The sequence below is a fragment of the Microcaecilia unicolor genome, chromosome 1 (genome assembly GCF_901765095.1).
Source record: "Microcaecilia unicolor chromosome 1, aMicUni1.1, whole genome shotgun sequence".
Lineage (NCBI taxonomy): Eukaryota > Metazoa > Chordata > Amphibia > Gymnophiona > Siphonopidae > Microcaecilia > Microcaecilia unicolor.
This window is the reverse complement of record NC_044031.1, coordinates 15,219,427-15,238,654: the sequence shown is the minus strand read 5'-3', so window position 1 is coordinate 15,238,654 and position 19,228 is coordinate 15,219,427. Positions and strand designations below refer to the sequence as shown.

The 19,228-nt window shown below is 49.6% G+C and overlaps 2 protein-coding genes across 3 annotated transcripts in view; both read right to left on the bottom strand.

The window, feature by feature from the left end:
* Nucleotides 1–19,228, bottom strand: part of LOC115477517 — an 881,049-nt gene that overhangs the window by 320,381 nt on the left and 541,440 nt on the right.
* The window catches only part of LOC115463183 (gastrula zinc finger protein XlCGF7.1-like), a 227,596-nt gene that overhangs the window by 203,441 nt on the left and 4,927 nt on the right, over nucleotides 1–19,228 (bottom strand). For both annotated transcript variants that reach the window (XR_003941011.1, XM_030193464.1), the window contains exon 2: nucleotides 18,645–18,771. Coding sequence is in view for 1 of the 2 variants with exons in the window: in XM_030193464.1 (XP_030049324.1) it covers nucleotides 18,645–18,771 (127 nt within the window). In the remaining variant the exon portion in view is untranslated. The remainder of the gene's footprint in view (nucleotides 1–18,644; nucleotides 18,772–19,228) is intronic.

Here is a 19,228-nt window from a genome sequence, read left to right as displayed (position 1 = left end):
GCGGCCCCCCCTGCAGCCTCCGCCGAAGGCTCCCCCCCACCCCACTGACCTGCCGAAGTAACGTGTGCTCCGTCCTCGACGTCATCGCGTTTTGACGCGAGGGCGGAGCAGAGCTACAGTGGAGTACAACGTTGGAGCTGAGAATGTGCTCCGCCCTCAACGTCATAACGTTTGACGCGAGGGCGGGGCCCACAGACTGTGATTTTCGAGGCTTCAGAGCTTCGAACATACGAACCTTGGCTTCAGTGACGTCAGCAGCCAATAGAACGTTGAGGGTGAGTTTTATATATATAGATATCTTTTGGTATTACTCAGCTCTACTCTGGCATTCCTTCCCTTACTCCATACAGTATTTATTATTACTCACCTGAGTACGAGCTAGTGACTTTTCTCTTTCCTGGCTTCCGGGAATGTTGTTTAATCTTTGATAACACATCAGGACTGATAAACTGATGATTTGTTTCTGTGGAAAGAAGTAAGAACATGAGCGCTGCCATAGTGGGACAGACCAAAGGTCCATCAAGCCCAGTATCCTGTTTCCAACACTCTGCATTGGCTCCGCCCACTCGACCTCTTGTCATTTTTCTTTTGATGTAGACATAAGGGAAAAAAAAAAAAGATTTTAAATGTTCCCAGGTTTCAACCCAATTCGTGCTTAATGTGAGATATAAATAATATAAATAAGTAAATAAATAAATAGATAGAAACTCTGAATGATGAGAACCTGATTCTCGTAACATGATGTCTGTTTTAGAGGCCCTTCACCCTTTAGAAAAACAAAATCTTTGCACAAATATAACAATGTCCCCGTAACCAGCCCCTCCAAATGACATACTGATTACAATTTCTAAGAAATTACTACTCTATCTATGAAAAGTCATTCCCTTATTAATTATACTTCCTCTGTGAATCATAAGTACATAAGTAATGCCATACTGGGAAAAGACCAAGGGTCCATCGAGCCCAGCATCCTGTCCACGACAGCGGCCAATCCAGGCCAAGGGCACCTGGCAAGCTTCCCAAACGTACAAACATTCTATACATGTTATTCCTGGGATTTGGGATTTTTCCAAGTCCGTTTAGTGGCGGTTTATGGACTTGTCCTTTAGGAAACCGTCCAACCCCTTTTTAAACTCTGCTAAGCTAACCGCCTTCACCACATTTTCCGGCAATGAATTCCAGAGTTTAATTACACGTTGGGTGAAAAAACATTTTCTCCGATTTGTTTTAAATTTACTACACTGTAGTTTCATCGCATGCCCCCTAGTCCTAGTATTTTTGGAAAGTGTGAACAGACGCTTCACATCCACCTGTTCCACTCCACTCATTATTTTATATATCTCTATCATGTCTCCCCTCAGCCGTCTCTTCTCCAAGCTGAATAGCCTTAGCCTCCTTAGTCTTTCTTCATAGGGAAGTCGTCCCATCCCCGCTATCATTTTAGTCTATTAGTTTATTAGTCTATTAGTTTATTTCTATTCTTCTATCACCTTCTCCCACTACTCCAACCAGAGTTACACCTAATCACACTGACCACCCTTCAACATCTTCTGTCCTTCTGTGACTGTTCTCTTGTGCTTGACTGCTTAAATATTTTAAATTTAAATGCTTTACTTTTTGTCTATTAGATTGTAAGCTCTTTGAGCAGGGACTGTCTTTCTTCTGTGTTTGTACAGCGCTGCGTACACTTTGTAGCGCTCTAGAAATGTTAAATAGTAGTAGTAGTAGTAGTCGCCCTTCGCTGCACCTTTTCCAATTCTACTATATCTTTCTTGAGATGCGGCGACCAGAATTGAACACAATACTCAAGGTGCGGTCGCACCATGGAGCGATACAACGGCATTATAACATCCTCACACCTGTTTTCCATACCTTTCCTAATAATACCCAACATTCTATTCGCTTTCCTAGCCGCAGCAGCACACTGAGCAGAAGGTTTCAGTGTGTTATCGACGACGACACCCAGATCCCTTTCTTGGTCCGTAACTCCTAACGTGGAACCTTGCATGACGTAGCTATAATTCGGGTTCTTTTTTCCCACATGCATCACCTTGCACTTGCTCACATTAAACATCATCTGCCATTTAGCCGCCCAGTCTCCCAGTCTCGTAAGGTCCTCTTGTAATTTTTCACAATCCTGTCGCGAGTTAACGACTTTGAATAACTTGTGTCATCAGCAAATTTAATTACCTCGCTAGTTACTCCCATCTCTAAATCATTTATAAATATATTAAAAAGCAGCGGTCCTAGCACGGACCCCTGAGGAACCCCACTAACTACCCTTCTCCATTGTGGATACTGCCCATTTAACCCCACTCTCTGTTTCCTATCCTTCAACCAGTTTTTAATCCACAATAGGACATTTCCTCCTATCCCATGACCCTCCAATTTCCTCTGTAGCCTTTCATGAGGTACCTTGTCAAACGCCTTTTGAAAATCCAGATACACAATATCAACCGGCTCCCCTTTGTCCACATGTTTGTTTACTCCTTCAAAGAATTGAAGTAAATTGGTCAGGCAAGATTTCCCCTCACAACTAAACAAATGTGCTTGGTGGTGTGGAGATAGGAACAAATTCTAAATGCAAATACTTCCACTCAGTACAAAACTACAATAGTAATGGGGGAAAAGTCTCAAAGAGCTCCAGATCAATATCCATCTGTCGGCGCTAAAACAGACCAACTGGTCTTCTCTTCATCATAGGCAAAAACCCCGTATGTGCAGCCCCAGAAATTCTCAGTGGACCGCAAGATTCTGTTAATATAGATTTTTTTGAGATAACGTGTTAATTTCTAGAACATACTCAATATCTAATACACTTAGCTTATTGCTTGGCGTTCTATATTACTGCTGCTTCACGCTGTTCCCCGCTTAGTTACCCTGAGCCGACGTTGGCCAGCGTTTTGCTGCTTCTGCAGGGTCTCAGTTTTTGCCTATGATGAAGAGAAGACCAGTTGGTCTGTTTTAGCTCCGACAGATGGATATTTGATTTGGGAGCTCTTTGAGGCTCTATTGTAGTTTTGTACTGAGTGGAAGTATTTGCATTTAGAATTTATACTTCCTCTGTGTACCTCCATATACTGCACAAGCCAGCAATTTTTGAAAATATAAGTGAGATAAATAAAAATGCTACCAACAATAAGAATGACAACGTGGATACAGCAGCTCGTAGGTTTGCCTGCTTTGTTTTGAAGAGGAAACAGATAAAAACTAACCTATTGGCTTCACCTTGTTTCGTTTCATCCGTCTCCCTCCTGTTTCCATGCAATCTCTACAGCAGCCGCGACAAAAATTAAAAAGCACGGGGCCGCAGCAGACTTCAGGCATGCGCTGCGGCTCTGCTGGTCCTGTGCCCCCGCTGACGTCAGCTTCCAAGTTCCGGGGGCATCGGACCGGTAGACCCGACAGCGCATGCCTGAAGGCTGCTGCGGCCCCACGCTTTTTTAATTGTCGTCGTTATTTGCCGGGAGAAGCAGCAGCGGTGGCGATGAGGAGAACGGCGATGCGATCTCAGCGGGAGACTGTCCCGCTTTGGAAGGGAGGTGACCCGCCAAAGCGGGAGACTTGGCAGGTCTGGAATTATGAAAACCAAACAACTAACTTGTGGAGAATGTCAATTTTGCTTCACAAAACATCAGTTATGCAGGAATGGACTCATTCTTCAGCTCAACAGACGTACAAACTAAAGTACAGGACCACGTGTCAATCTTCTTTTGTAGTATATATTATCAGATGTCCGTGTCATTTATATTATGTAGGACGTAACCATACGTAAGGCAAATTTTTCTCATAGTGTAAAAAGCACTCCTTACTTTAGAATTATCTGTTACTCCATGGATAATTTATTATCCAGTGTAACAGCAAAAAGTTTTACTTTGGCAAAACAATTCCCATCAACCAGCAGATTTGATCTCGGTTGAACCTCTGTGGAAAACTACACTGGCTCACAATCAAAGAACGCATTACCTTCAAAATCTGCACCATGGTTCACAAAATAATCTGTGGTGAAGCCCATGGATACATGACAGACTTGATCAACTTACCAACTAGAAACACATCAAAATCAACACGAACGTAACTAAACCTGTATTACCCAAGCTGCAAAGGTCTCAAATACAAATCAACTTACGCATCCAGCTTTCCCTACATAAGCACACAACTGTGGAACGCACTACCAAGAGCCGTGAAAATGACGCACGACCACCTAAGCTTCTGGAAATCACTAAAAACTAACCTATCCAAAAAAGCATACCCCGCCGATCCAACCTAAATGCCTGATCCCTGCGACACAAAAAAATTAAAGTACGAAATGGACATAATTCAACTCCTCCGCTGCACGTTGCCTAAATGTGCCTGGGCCACATGAACTTTATCCTACCACAATATCACTTTGTATTTGCTCTCACCAGAGCCGGCAAACACCTTCCAGTACTATGTAAGCCACATTGAGCTTACAAATATGTGGGAAAATGTGGGATACAAATGCTACAGATAAAAGTCCGTTTGACAGAACATAACAAGTCGATTGGCAACAGGGACCATGACAGCTACCTGAGTAGCTCACTGCTTACAATTCCAGCATATTTTTACAGAACTTAAATAGTAACATACATAGTAACATAGTAGATGACGGCAGAAAAAGACCTGCACGGTCCATCTAGTCTGCCCACGATAAACTCATATGTGTATACCTTACCTTGATTTGTACCTGTCTTTTCCAGGGCACAGACCGTATAAGTCTGTCCAGCAGTATTTCCCGCCTCCCAACCACCAGTCCCGCCTCCCATCACCGGCTCTGGCACAGACCCCGTATAGGTCTGCCCTCCCCTATCCTAGCCTCTCAACCACCAACCCCTCTTCCCCCCGCCACCCAATTTCAGCTAAGCTTCTGTGGATCCATTCCTTCTGCACAGGATTCCTTTATGCCTATCCCACGCATGTTTGAATTCCGTTACCGTTTTCATGTCCACCACTTCCCGCAGGAGGGCATTCCAAGCGTTCACCACCCTCTCTGTGAAGAAATACTTCCTGACATCTTTCCTGAGTCTGCCCCCCTTCAATCTCATTTCATGTCCTAAATGAACCATTTCATGTCCTAAATGGTTCATTATCAACCATGTTCCTGAGCCAGCACAAGATGGAGACCGGGCAGCAATACTGACCCATTGTGAATAGTTTTGGATTTTTAAATTACAGACAGTTAGTCTTTCAGGCCAGTGGCATAGCCAAGGGTGGGCCTAGGCCCACCCACTTTAGACTCAGGCCCACCCAGTAGCAGCACATCTATGACGTGGTTGGCAGGGATTCCGAAGCCCCCCACTAGCTGAAAACTCCCAACAACTGTCCCTCCTGCATACCTTGTAAATAGCAGATCTTCACCTGCAGCAAGCAGCGACTGATACATACTGCTCAAACACCGGCCCAATAGCCTTCCCTCTGACGTATTCCCGCCTATGCGGAAACAGGAAGTTGCAGCAGTGGGAAGGCTGTAGGGTCAACATGACCAGTGTGTATTAGTTGCTTCTCACTGCTATTTCAAAGGTATGTGGGAGAGGGGGGATGATTGAGCATATGGCATGCAGGCGAGAGAAGGAGAGACCAAATCACCTGTAGGACTGGGTGGGGTTCTTCTGCCCACCCAAAATTGGGTGTCTGGCTACGCCCCTGCTTCAGGCTTAACTGAAAGCACTGAATGGAATTCTATGATATGAAGTTGTCCTGTGGGGTCCAGGGGGCAGAAAATACCTTAATAATGTCTAAGGGAAAATTAGGTTCTTACCGTGATAATTTTCTTTCCTTTAGTCATAGCAGATGCAGCCATTACAGATGGGTTGTGTCCATCAACCAGCAGAGGGAGATAGAGAGCACACTTTTTTCAGTGCCTCATACCAGCTTGCTCCACTGCCTCTCTTCAGTATTTGAAGCTTCCAAAGCAGTATGGCAAACCGCAATGGGAATAACATAAGCTTTCCTCACAACGAACGATGGCCCTACAACAAAAGGCATTAACTCAGAATGGAGGGAATGAAACATCCTCCCGGAGGGCATAAACTCATCCTCCACTGAGACATAACTGGAGGGAATAAACTCATCCTCCAAAACATGAAACTGGAGGGAACTAAGTCATCCTCCTTTAATTGAACAAGAATCCTGAAGACTGTTTTCCCGACTTTCTCCCAAGGACGGAATCTCCAGGAAACATGAACAGAAGCTGAAATAGATTTACAGCAGATAGCATCAGACAGGGAGGGATCATGGCTGCATCTGCTATGACTAAGGAAAGAAAATTATCACGGTAAGAACCTAATTTTCCCTTCCTTGTCATCAAGCAGATGCAGCCATTACAGATGGGATGTATCAAAGCAATCCCTAGATAGGGTGGGAACAAGCCACACCACGCGCCAGCACTTGCGCTCCAAAATGTGCGTCCCTCCTGGCAGCCACATCCAGCCTGTAATGTCGGGCAAAATAGAGCTTAGAAGCCCATGTTGCTGCACTACAAATCTCTTGAAGAGAGAGTGCTCCAGTTTCAGCCCAAGAAGAGGAAATTCCTCTAGTGGAATGCACCTTAAAGGCATCAGGCGGAGGCCGGCCGGCAAGCAAATAAGCTGAAAAGATAGATTCTTTGAGCCAGCGGGCAATAGTGGCTTTAGACGCTGGAGACCCTCTGCGAGGACCTGATAGCAAAACAAACAGATGATCAGAGGTCCTGAAAGAGTTAGTAACTCGCAGATACTGCAGCAGAGTCCTGCGCACGTCCAACAGGTGCAATTGCCCAAAAGATTCTGGAAACTCCTCCTCGACAAAGGAGGGCAAGAAAATAGGTTGGTTTAGGTGAAACGCTGAAACCACCTTAGGCAAGAAGGAAGGCACGGTCCGAACCGTGACCCCGGACTCTGAAAACTGCAGAAAAGGGTCTCTACAGGACAGCGCCTGGAGCTCTGACACCTGTCTCGCCGAAGTAATGGCCACTAACAAGACGGCCTTCAGTGTCAAATCTTTCTCTGAAGCACACCGAAGAGGTTCAAAGGGAGCACCCTGAAGGGCCTTCAGCACTAGCCCCAGGTTCCAAGCTGGACAAGGTGCATGCACGGGAGAACGGAGCCGAAGCACCCCTCTAAGAAACCGTGCCACATCCGGATGAGCAGCTAAAGACATGCCCTCAACCTTGCCACGCAGGGAGGCCAATGCTGCCACTTGCACCCACAGGAATTATAGGCCAAGCCTTTTTGTACACCATCCTGCAAAAAGTCCAGAATTGGCGAGACAGGAGCCCGCAGGGGTGTGATCTCTCTGGAAGCACACCAGACTTCAAACTGGTGCCAAATCCTGGCATAAGCCACGGAAGTGGAACGCTTGCGGGCTTGCAGGAGAGTGGTAATTACTTTATTGGAATAGCCTCTGCCTCTCAATTGCGCCCTCTCAATCGCCAGGCCATGACCAAATCGGCCGGCGTCCTCTATGGTCACCGGACCCTGTGACAACGGGTTGGGAACCAGAGGTAACTGAAGGGGATCGTCTACGAGCATCTGTCGGAGGTCCACATACCAAGGCCTCCTGGGCCAATCCGGGGCGACGAGAACCACTTCTCCTGGATGCAGCCGAATCCGCAGGAGCACTCGCCCTATCAAGGGCCACGGAGGGAACACATACAGTAGGCCCGGAGGCCAGGGTTGAGCCAAGGCATCCAACCCCGCCGTGCGAGGATCTCTCCATCTGCTGAAGAAGCACGGGACTTTGGCATTGGAGCTTGTCGCCATTAGATCCATCACAGGCTTGCCCCACTTGGCACATATCTGCAGGAACACTTCGTCTGCAAGTTCCCACTCCGCTGGATCGATCTGATGCCTGCTTAGATAATTGGCTTGCACGTTGCTCTGACCTGCAATGTGAGCTGCCGACAGAAACTGTAGATGCAGCTCGGCCCAGTGGCAAATTTGTTCGGCCTGCGCGGCTAGAGCTTTGCACTGAGTGCCGCCTTGTCGATTTATGTAGGCCACTGCTGTCGTGTTGTCCGACATCACTCTGACAGCCAATCCTTCCAGGGTCACTTGAAAGGCCAGAAAAGCCTGAAACACCGCTTTCAACTCTAGGCGGTTGATGGACCACTCCGACTCCTCGGGTGTCCATAGATCCTGGGCATGCTTCCCCTTGCAATGTGCGCCCCAGCCTTTCAGACTGGCATCTGTCACCACTAGGCACCAATCGGGGAGCGCCAGCGGCATTCCTCGCCGCAGCATGCTGTCTGAGAGCCACCACTCCATGCTGAGTCGGGCCGCAGGGAGCCAAGAGAGTCTGCATTGGTAATCCTGAGATACTGGAGACAATCTTTGGAGTAGAGCATACTGTAGAGATCTCAGGTGCGCTCTCACCCAGGGCACCAGTTCCATGGTGGCCGGCATCAATCCATGCAACTGGACAATGTCCCAAGCTCGCGGGCGGGGCATCCTCAGGAGCAGACGGACCTGATTCTGAAGCTTGCACCGCCTTTGCTCGGGTAGGTACACATACCCCGAGGCTGTGTCGAACCTGGCCCCCAAATATTCTAGAGACTGCGAGGGGGTCAGGTGACATTTGGCCAAATTGACGACCCAGCCCAGAGATTGAAGTACTGAGACCACTCTGGCTGTTACATGCTGACTCTCTGCAGCAGAGTTTGCTCGAATGAGCCAGTCGTCCAGGTACGGGTGAACCCGAATACCCTCTCGCCGTAGAAAGGCAGCTACTACCACCATAACCTTTGAAAAGGTGTGGGGAGCTGTGGCGAGGCCAAAAGGCAAGGCCCGGAACTGGAAATGCTTTCCCATCACCGCAAACCTCAGAAACTTCTGGTGCGGGGGCCAAATTAGAATGTGCAAGTAAGCTTCTTTCAGTTCCAGAGACGTGAGAAACTCTCCTGGCTGTACCGCCGCAATGACGGAGCGCAGGGTTTCCATGTGAAAATGCCGCACTCTCAGGGACTTGTTTAATTCTTTTAAGTCCAGAATAGGGCAAAAAGACCCTCCTTTTCGCGGCACCACAAAGTAGATGGAGAGTAGCGGCCGCAGCCGTGTTCGGCGGGAGGTACCGGGGACACGGCCCCTATCTGAATCAGACCTTGTAAAGCCTCCTCTACCGCCGCCCGTTTGGCGGCAGAACCGCATCGGGACTCCACAAACACGTCTCTTACAGGGGCGTCGAATTCTATTCTGTAACCGTCTCTGATCAGGTCCAAGACCCACTGATCTGAGGAAATGTTGGCCCACTCCTCGGCAAAGAGGGAAAGACGTCCTCCGATGACAGGACTCGAGGAGAGGGCTGGCGCACCATCATTGAGAGGGTCGCCCCTGAACTCCAGGCCTTGAGCCAGTGGCTGTGGAACATTTATCCAAGCGAAAGGAGTTCCTCTGCTGAAAACGGGCACGAGAAGTGAACCCAGCAGAACGCCCCGGGCAGTACCTTCGAGCTTCACGGAAGCGAGGTCTGTAAGAGGAGTGGACCGCCGCACCCTTAGAGGAAGGCCGAGGCCTATCTTCGGGCAAGCGCTGGGGTTTAGCCTCACCCAGGCCTTTCACAATTTTCTCCAACTCCTCACCAAACAGGAGAAGGCCTTGAAAGGGCAACTTCACCAACCTTTGCTTAGAGACCATGTCCGCCGCCCAATGCCGTAGCCAAAGGAGACGGCGAGCAGCCACTGCTACTGCCATGTGTTTAGCCGAAGCTCTGACAGAATCCTGTGCAGAAGGAATGGATCCACAGAAGCTTAGCTAAAATTGGGTGGCGGGGGGAAGAGGGGTTGGTGGTTGAGAGGCTAGGATGGGGGAGGGCAGACTTATATGGGGTCTGTGCCGGAGCCGGTGATGGGAGGCGGGACTGGTGGTTGGGAGGCGGGAAATACTGCTGCACAGACTTATACGGTCTGTGCCCTGAAAAAGACAGGTACAAATCAAGGTAAGGTATACACATATGAGTTTATCGTGGGCAGACTAGATGGACCGTGCAGGTCTTTTTCTGCCGTCATCTACTATGTTACTATGTTACTATCATAAAGGGCGTCAGCAAGGACGGACAAGGCCGACTCCATCCGCGGAGCCACATCTGAAAAGGGCTCCGCTCCATCACCGGGCTGTTCCACTGCCTGTTGCAACCAAGCCAGGCAGGCTCTAGCAGCATAACAACTGCATGCAGACGCCCGAATAGTGAGACCTGCAATTTCAAATGACCGTTTAAGTGCTGATTCCAGTCTACGGTCTTGAATATCCTTCAGGGCAACACCTCCTTCAACAGGGAGGGTAGTTCTCTTTGTCACAGCTGTGACTAGGGCATCCACTTTAGGCATAGCAAAGCGAGCCATATGCTCCTCACTCAGAGGGTATAATTGCCCCATAGCCCTGGAAACTTTCAAATGTCCTTCAGGGTCAGCCCATTGAGCTGAAATAAGCTCTTGGATGGAGTCATGCAAAGGAAAGGCTCGAGCAGGCTTTTTGGTACTAGCCATCCTAGGATTCACAGAGGAGGCTGTGCCACTGGCAGGGTCCTCAACAGAGAGCGCCTGCAGGGCATCAGAAATAAGTGCTGGCAGCTCATCACGGTGGAAAATCCTCACCGCGGAGGGATCGTCCAGATCCTGAGTCACTTCTGCACCAGACTCTGGCTCCTCAGACCATGAAGGCCTGCCAGAGTCCTCCGAATCCTCGCCCCGACCACGGGGGGGGGGGGGGGGGGGGGGGGGGGGGGGGGGGGAAGTAGGTGCAGCACTCTCTGAAGGGGAATGAGCCATTCTGCGCTTCATATTCTGCCAATTATCAGGGAATAACGCCTCAGAGGGCATATCCAGGCTAGAATCCACCGGGGGCGCATTAGAAGAGGCCCGTGCCGGGCTTTGTGGGAGAGCTCTTTTAAGCATGTATGCTTTATGCATTAATAAGACAAAATCAGGGGAGAAAAACTCACCCTGGGCACCCGGATCTCTGCCGGGGCTAGTAGCTCCCATATCAGCCTCACTCCGAGGCCTCCCCCTGGGCTCAGGACACTCCGTCTCAGCGGAGGTCGCGCCATGTGGTAAATTCAAAATGGTGCCCGCTGCCAGCTCAGAGCGCGAAGAATCATCGCTCGCCATGCTCGGGCCGGCTCTAACGTCTGTACAGCACGATTTACAGAGCCCCGCTGCTGATCTGCGCTTACCACACTTGGAACAGCGCTTTACTGTCTCTGCAGCCATCGCCGAAAATGGCGGTAAAATTCAAAATGGCGGTTCGCACAAAAATCGCCCCGATCGCGGGCCCACCCCGGAGGAGTCAGAAAACACTCTTACCTCACTGGACCGAGTATCACAGCTACGGTCCAACAGAAAAAGGCAAGGAAAAACCTCTGTTCTAGCGTCTAAGCGTAAAAGCGCGACGCAACTTTTTTTATTTTTTTTTTAACGCTGTGAGGAAAGCAGAGGTAAATAGAACTCCGGAGGCTCAGGTGAGTGGGAAAGGCAGGAAAAGGGCGAACCTATGTGCCTGCATCCACTGTTGGTGGGGAAGGACAGGCAAAGCTAAGCAATGTGTCCACATCCACAGAGGTATGGGTAAGGCAGGGAAAGGGTGAACCTATGTGCCTTTAAAGTGAAGCTGCTATAGCCTCCAACACCCATGCTAACAACTGGCAAAAGCACAGGAGCAACCTCCAGGCAGATTTTAGATGGAGCTCGAAGAAGCTGCAGCCACTCTGCTAGGGGAGATAGAGAATACTGAAGAGAGGCAAGCTGGTATGAGGCACTGAAAAAAGTGTGCTCTCTATCTCCCTCTGCTGGTTGATGGACACAACCCATCTGTAATGGCTGCATCTGCTTGATGACAAGGAAGAGAGTCTATTTGGATTACATAAGTACATAAGCACTGCCACGCTGGGAAAAGACCAAAGGTCCATCAAGCCCAGCACTCCGTCTCTGACAGCGGCCAATCCAGGCCCCAAGAACCTGGCAAAACCCCAAAATTTAATAACGATAAATGGATTTTTCCTTCAGGAATCTGTCCAGACCCCCTTTAAACTCAGCAAGGCCAGCTGCCGTCACTACCTTCTCCGGCAATGAGTTCCAGAGTCTACCCACGCGCTGAGTAAAGAAAAACTTTCTCCAATTTGTTTTAAACCTACCACATTCTAATTTCATCTTGTGTCCCCTAGTTCTATTATTGTTAGAAAACGTAAACAAACGCTTCACATCTGTCTGCTCTACTCCACTCATGATTTTGTAGACCTCTATCATATCACCCCTGAGCCGCCTTTTCTCCAGGCTAAAGAGTCCTAGCCTTCTTAACCTCTCCTCATAAGGTAGTCGTCCCATCCCTTTTATCATTTTCGTTGCCCTTCTCTGCACCTTCTCCAATTCCTTTATATCTTTTTTGAGATAAGGCGACCAGAACTGAACACAATACTCCAGGTGCGGTTGCACCATGGAGCGATATAACGGCATTATAACACCCTCATGCTTGTTTTCCATCCCTTTTCTAATAATACTCAACATTCTGTTCGCCTTCTTGGCCGCCGCAGCACATTGAGCGGAAGATTTCAACGTCCTATCATGGTTTTACCAAAGGGAAATCGTGCCAAACGAATCTCATTGAATTCTTTTATTGGGTGACAGGAGAGTTGAATCAGGGACGAGCTATGGACGTAATCTACTTAGATTTCAGCTAAGCTTTTGACACGGTTCCCCACAGGAGGCTCTTAAATAAACTGGATGGGCTGAAGATAGGACCCGAAGTGATGAACTGGATTAGGAACTGGTTGACGGACAGAAGCCAGAGGGTGGTGGTGAATGGCAGGGCCGTGCCGATGCGGTAAGCGAGGTAAGCGCCGCAGGGGGGCGCCCACCTCTGGAGGGCGCCGCCCGCGGTGCTTACCCTCGCCCCGCGCCGCCGAGGCCTTTAAATCTTTTCATCGCCGCGGGTGTCACCAGAAAGGGGGGTGCCGCCGCTCCCGCTGCTCTTCATCCTGGCACCCCCCCCCCCCCAGCCCTTTAAATTTATTTGCCGACGCGATAACGAGCACAGCACCTCGTGTGGAAGTAAATGAAGCGGATCCGATCATCTCATTGGGCCTTCCCTCACTGTCCCGCCCTCCTCTGACGCAACTTCCTATTTCCTCTAGGGCGGGACAGTGAAGGAAGGCCCAATGAGATGATCGGATCCGCTTCATTTACTTCCACACGAGGTGCTGTGCTCGTTATCGCGTCGGCAATTTCTTTTTAAAGACCGGGTGGCAGGGAGAAGACGAGGCAAGGTGAGGGTGGGGGACAGATGGGGTGAGGGGGGACTCGGATGGGCAGAAGGGACTGGGTGGGAGACAGATGATGGGGTGAGGGTGGGGGCACTTGTATAGCAGAAGGGATTGGGTGGGAGACAGGGTGGGGGACAGATGGGGTGAGGGGGACTTGGATGGCAGAAGGGACTGGGTGGGAGACAGATGGGGTGAGGGTGGGGGGCACTTGGATAGCAGAAGGGATTGGGTGGGAGACAGATGGGGTGAGGGGGACTCGGATGGGCAGAAGGGACTGGGTGGGAGACAGATGGGGTGAGGGTGGGGGGGCACTTGGATAGCAGAAGGGATTGGGTGGGAGACAGATGGGGTGAGGGGACTCGGATGGGCAGAAGGGGACTGGGTGGGGAGACAGATGGGGTGAGGGTGGGGGCACTTGGATAGCAGAAGGGACTGGGTGGGAGACAGATGGGGTGAGGGGGACTCGGATGGGCAGAAGGGACTGGGTGGGAGACAGATGATGGGGTGAGGGTGGGGCACTTGTATAGCAGAAGGGATTGGGTGGGAGACAGATGGGGTGAGGGGGACTCGGATGGGCAGAAGGGACTGGGTGGGAGACAGATGGGGTGAGGGTGGGGGGCACTTGGATAGCAGAAGGGATGGGGTGGGAGACAGATGGGGTGAGGGGGACTCGGATGGGCAGAAGGGACTGGGTGGGAGACAGATGGGGTGAGGGGGACTCGGATGGGCAGAAGGGACTGGGTGGGAGACAGATGGGGTGAGGGTGGGGGGCACTTGGATAGCAGAAGGGATTGGGTGGGAGACAGATGGGGTGAGGGGGACTCGGATGGGCAGAAGGGACTGGGTGGGAGACAGATGGGGTGAGGGTGGGGGGCACTTGGATAGCAGAAGGGACTGGGTGGGAGACAGATGGGGTGAGGGGGACTCGGATGGGCAGAAGGGACTGGGTGGGAGACAGATGGGGTGAGGGTGGGGCACTTGTATAGCAGAAGGGATTGGGTGGGAGACAGATGGGGTGAGGGGGACTCGGATGGGCAGAAGGGACTGGGTGGGAGACAGATGGGGTGAGGGTGGGGGGCACTTGATAGCAGAAGGGATTGGGTGGGAGACAGATGGGGTGAGGGGACTCGGATGGGCAGAAGGGACTGGGTGGGAGACAGATGGGGTGAGGGGGACTCGGATGGGCAGAAGGGACTGGGTGGGAGACAGATGGGGTGAGGGTGGGGGCACTTGGATAGCAGAAGGGACTGGGTGGGAGACAGATGGGGTGAGGGGGACTCGGATGGGCAGAAGGGACTGGGTGGGAGACAGATGGGGTGAGGGTGGGGGGCACTTGGATAGCAGAAGAGTGGGTGGGAGACAGATGGGGTGAGGGGGACTCGGATGGGCAGAAGGGACTGGGTGGGAGACAGATGGGTGAGGGTGGGGGGCACTTGGATAGCAGAAGGGATTGGGTGGGAGACAGATGGGGTGAGGGGGACTCGGATGGGCAGAAGGGACTGGGTGGGAGACAGATGGGGTGAGGGTGGGGGGCACTTGGATAGCAGAAGAGACTGGGTGGGAGCCAGATGGGGTGAGGGGGACTCGGATGGGCAGAAGGGACTGGGTGGGAGACAGATGGGGTGAGGGGGACTCGGATGGGCAGAAGGGACTGGGTGGGAGACAGATGGGGTGAGGGTGGGGGGCACTTGGATAGCAGAAGAGACTGGGTGGGAGCCAGATGGGGTGAGGGGGACTCGGATGGGCAGAAGGGACTGGGTGGGAGCCAGATGGGGTGAGGGGGACTCGGATGGGCAGAAGGGACTGGGTGGGAGACAGATGGGGGTGAGGGTGGGGGGCACTTGGATAGCAGAAGGGATTGGGTGGGAGACAGATGGGGTGAGGGCACTCGGATGGGCAGAAGAGACTGGGTGGGAGACAGATGGGGTGAGGGTGGGGGGCACTTGGATAGCAGAAAGGACTGGGTGGGAGACAGATGGGAGAAGGGGCATGGAGCTGGAACTGGGGTCTGAAAAGTGAGCAGGAGGGAGAATGGGGTCATGCCTGGGGCAGGGGTGGATGGGAGAATCAATGGATCTGGAACTAGGGGCAGCCGCAGGTGGGAACTGGGAGCCGAAAAGAGGGGGCAGTGAGGAGAGGGGGGATAGATCCTGGATGGAAGGGGGAGTGAGAGGGATGGCAGACCCTGAATGGATGGGAGAGGGGCAAGTGGTGAATCGAAGGAGCAGAGAGAAAGGGCAGACAGTGGATAGAAGGGAGTGAAAGAGCAGACAGTGGATGGAAGGGGGCAAAGATAGAGGGCAAATGCTAGAGGGAAAGGAGAGAGAGAGGGCAGATGGTGGATGGAAGGGGGAGAGAGAGATGGCAGACTGGGGCAGATGGTGGATGGAAGGGGCAGAAATAGAGGGCAGATGTGGATGGAAGGGACATTAGAGAGGGCAGACACTGGATGGCATAGAGAGAGCGAAGACAGATGCTGGATGGAAGGAAGACGGTGAAAAGAAGATGAGGAAAGCAGAAACCAAAGACAACAAACTGTAAATATATATTTTTATTATTTTGCTTTAGGATATAGTATTTTAGCTGTGCTAATAAATGTTTATAAATAGAACATTTAAATAAGGTAATCTTTTTATTGGACTAATTTTAATACATTTTGACTTAACTTTCAGAGAACAAAACCCCCTTCCTCAGATCAGGATAGGATACTGTAACAGCACTATACTGTATTGACCTGAGGAAGGAGATTTTGGCCTCTGGAAGCTAAATGTATTAGTCCAATAAAATGGTATTATTTTATTTTCTGTATTTGTTTTATTTCGCTGCTGCGACCAGAAGTAAAAGATTTAAAGGCCCCAGGGTGCGGAGGGAAGGGCAGAGAGGCATGGATGGGAGGGCAGGGCCCAGGGAGAGGACAAATTGCTGGAAGGGGAGGGGAGAGAGGATTGCTGGCTATGGATGGAGGAGGGAAGGGCAGAGAGGGACAAGGATGGACATGGGGGCCCAGGGAGAGGACAAATTGCTGGAAATGGAGGGGAGGGGATAGAGGAGGCAAGGATTGCTGGCTATGGATGGAGGAGGGAAGGGCAGAGAGGGACAAGGATGGACATGGGGGCCCAGGGAGAGGACAAATTGCTGGAAATGGAGGGGAGGGGAGAGAGGAGGATTGCTGGCTATGGATGGAGGAGGGAAGGACAGAGAGGGACAAGAATGGACATGGATGGGAGGGCAGGACCCAGGGAGAGAGGAGAAATTGCTGGAAATGGATATAGAGCAAGAAATGAAGAAGAAAGGAGAAAAGTAAAGAAATAAATGGAAAGGAAGCCCTGGAAATGGAGTTAAGAGGACATATAGCAGCAGAATCAGATACTGGACCAGCATGATTGAAAAAGAAAGTCACCAGATAACAAAGGTAGAAAAAAATTATTTATTTTCATTTTAGCGTTTGGAATATGTCCACTTTGAGAATTTACATCTGCTATCTTATTTTGCAATGTATAGCAATTTGTTTCTAAGAATATTGCTGACAATTCCTTTCAGTGTGGCAAGTGGGTGAGCGATCATTTTCATGGGGGGGGGGGGCGTGATCATTTTCACGGGGGGGGGGGGCGCCAACTGATAGTCTGCAGGGGGGCGCCAGAGACCCTAGGCACGGCCCTGGTGAATGGAATTCGCTCGGAGGAGGGAAAGGTGAGTAGTGGAGTGCCTCAAGGATCGGTGCTGGGACCAATTCTGTTCAATATATTTGTGAATGACATTGCCGAAGGGTTAGAAGGTAAAGTTTGCCTATTTGCGGATGATACTAAGATCTGTAGTACAGTGGACACCCGGGAGGGAGTGGAAAACATGAAAAAGGATTTGAGGAAGCAAGAAGAATGGTCTAAGGTTTGGCAATTAAAATTCAACGCGAAGAGAAATGCATTTTATAGTGCATATATAAAAAAAGATAAATTATTTTGAACCCAAGTTTATTAGAGAGAAGTTATTATTAGTCACAAACAGAAGGCAAAATGCTCTACTGGAAGAGGGGCACCAAGTGGAAGGAGTAGAGCAACGAAACTTCCCACACATGGTGTTCAAAGGTAGAGACTGGAAAAATAAAACCCTCTAGGTGTTCATATCAGTGCTGAAAGCTTGACCAAAGAGCCAGGTTTCGACAAGCTTTTTGAAAGTTGCGTAACAGGATTCTTATTTTAATTCAAGTAGAAGGATATTCCATAGCTTTTGGCCGGGCATAACTGAATGCTGTTTCGCAAGTGTCATCCAATCATAAGCGGATTTTAACCCTTTGATGACTAGTCTTGGAAATACGAGGTGAATAACATATCCCTAGGCCCCTGATGCAGGCCGATTAGGCCGAAACACGAGTTGTGTCGGGTCGTCATCAATGTTTTAGAAGAATGTTGAACACCATCTGTGAGAGGTTATTATTAACCACTAAACGAGAGTGGATATCTCGGAGGGCACTCTTCTTTTATTTATTTATTTGTTACATTTGTGCCCCACATTTTCCCACCTATTTGCAGGCTCAATGTGGCTTACATAGTACCGTACAGGCGTTTGCCAATTCGGTTGATAACAAATACAAGGTTATTCTGTGGTCAAATGAGGTAGGTGTGAATTAGGGTCGAAGGGAATGAAGGTTGTAAATAGTCCAGTACGATCATTGGTTGCGCTGTGTTGCTGGGTGTGGGGGTTTATGTTGGATCGGTGGGATAGGCCTTTTTGAAGAGGTTGCTTTTTAGTGATTTCCTGAAGTTTAGGTGGTCATGGATTGTTTTCACTGCTTTTGGGAGTCCATTCCATAGTTGTGCGTTTAGGTAGGAGAAGCTGGATGCGTAAGTTGTTTTGTATTTAAGTCTTTTGCAGTTTGGCTAATGTAGGTTTAGGTATGATCGTGATGATCCGATTCTGTTTCTGGATGGTAGATCTATGAGGTCTATCATGTATCCTGGGACTACGCCGTAGATAATTTTGTGGCCCAAGGTGCAGATTTTCACGTTTAAATTGATTATTTTGTAACATATTATCCTGGTTCTTTTGAGAGCACTATTTGAGAAAGAACCAGTGATTTGGGGATTTCTGTTTTGGTATACACACCAGGACATCCACCCCCTTACAGCAGTAATCAGACAGAGGAGGGCTAGAGGGACTGGACAAGACTGAATGCAGTCTAAACTGGGGGAATAACAAGAAATCTGTTCTGAGCTCCTGATTTCAGCATAAACATTCGATAAATGCTATGAAGGAGAGACAGGTCTCAAGCAAAAAGACCCAAAATACAATCTCGGGTACTGGTCAATACATAAAGCAATGCAGGAGATGAAGTCTGGGGAAATTTCACAAATGATCTTCAGTAAATCAGTCCCTGCTGAAAAAGCAGATAATGCAAATCTTACCTAGAAACATCAGGGTCTCGTAATTCTCCTCCATCACTTCCCTGTAAAGCTCCTTCTGTCCTTCATCTAAACACTCCCACTCCTCCTGGGAGAAAGAGACAGCGATGTCCTCAAACGTCACCCGCATCTGAAAACAAAAACAAGAAACACAGTCAGGGACACGGGGCGATGCTCAGAATGCATTAGATTCCAGCTGGATTTATTCTCCTGACATTTTATCACACAATAGCGAATGCCAAGACCTCTTTTTCTCCAGAAACTGCCAGACTTGTCCCCTCCCCACACCCTCCCTGGTGCGACCCTAGAATTCTAGTTAAGGGTCACAATGACCAACCTTTGAGCCTAGGTAATCTGACAATAATCACACTTATTGGATATATGATAATATTATGGTTAATACTGATTGGCTATATTAGTTGGTTAGTACTCAGAAAGGCTAATAATAATCCTTGCCTAGAAATGCTAATAATAATGCTGGTTCTTCTAAGAATACAAAGTCACCTTCCTCTGGAGTTATCTTGCTCTGCAACTGCAGAACATCTGTAACCACCATGTTGCTGTACCATGTTACTCTGTTTTTCCAT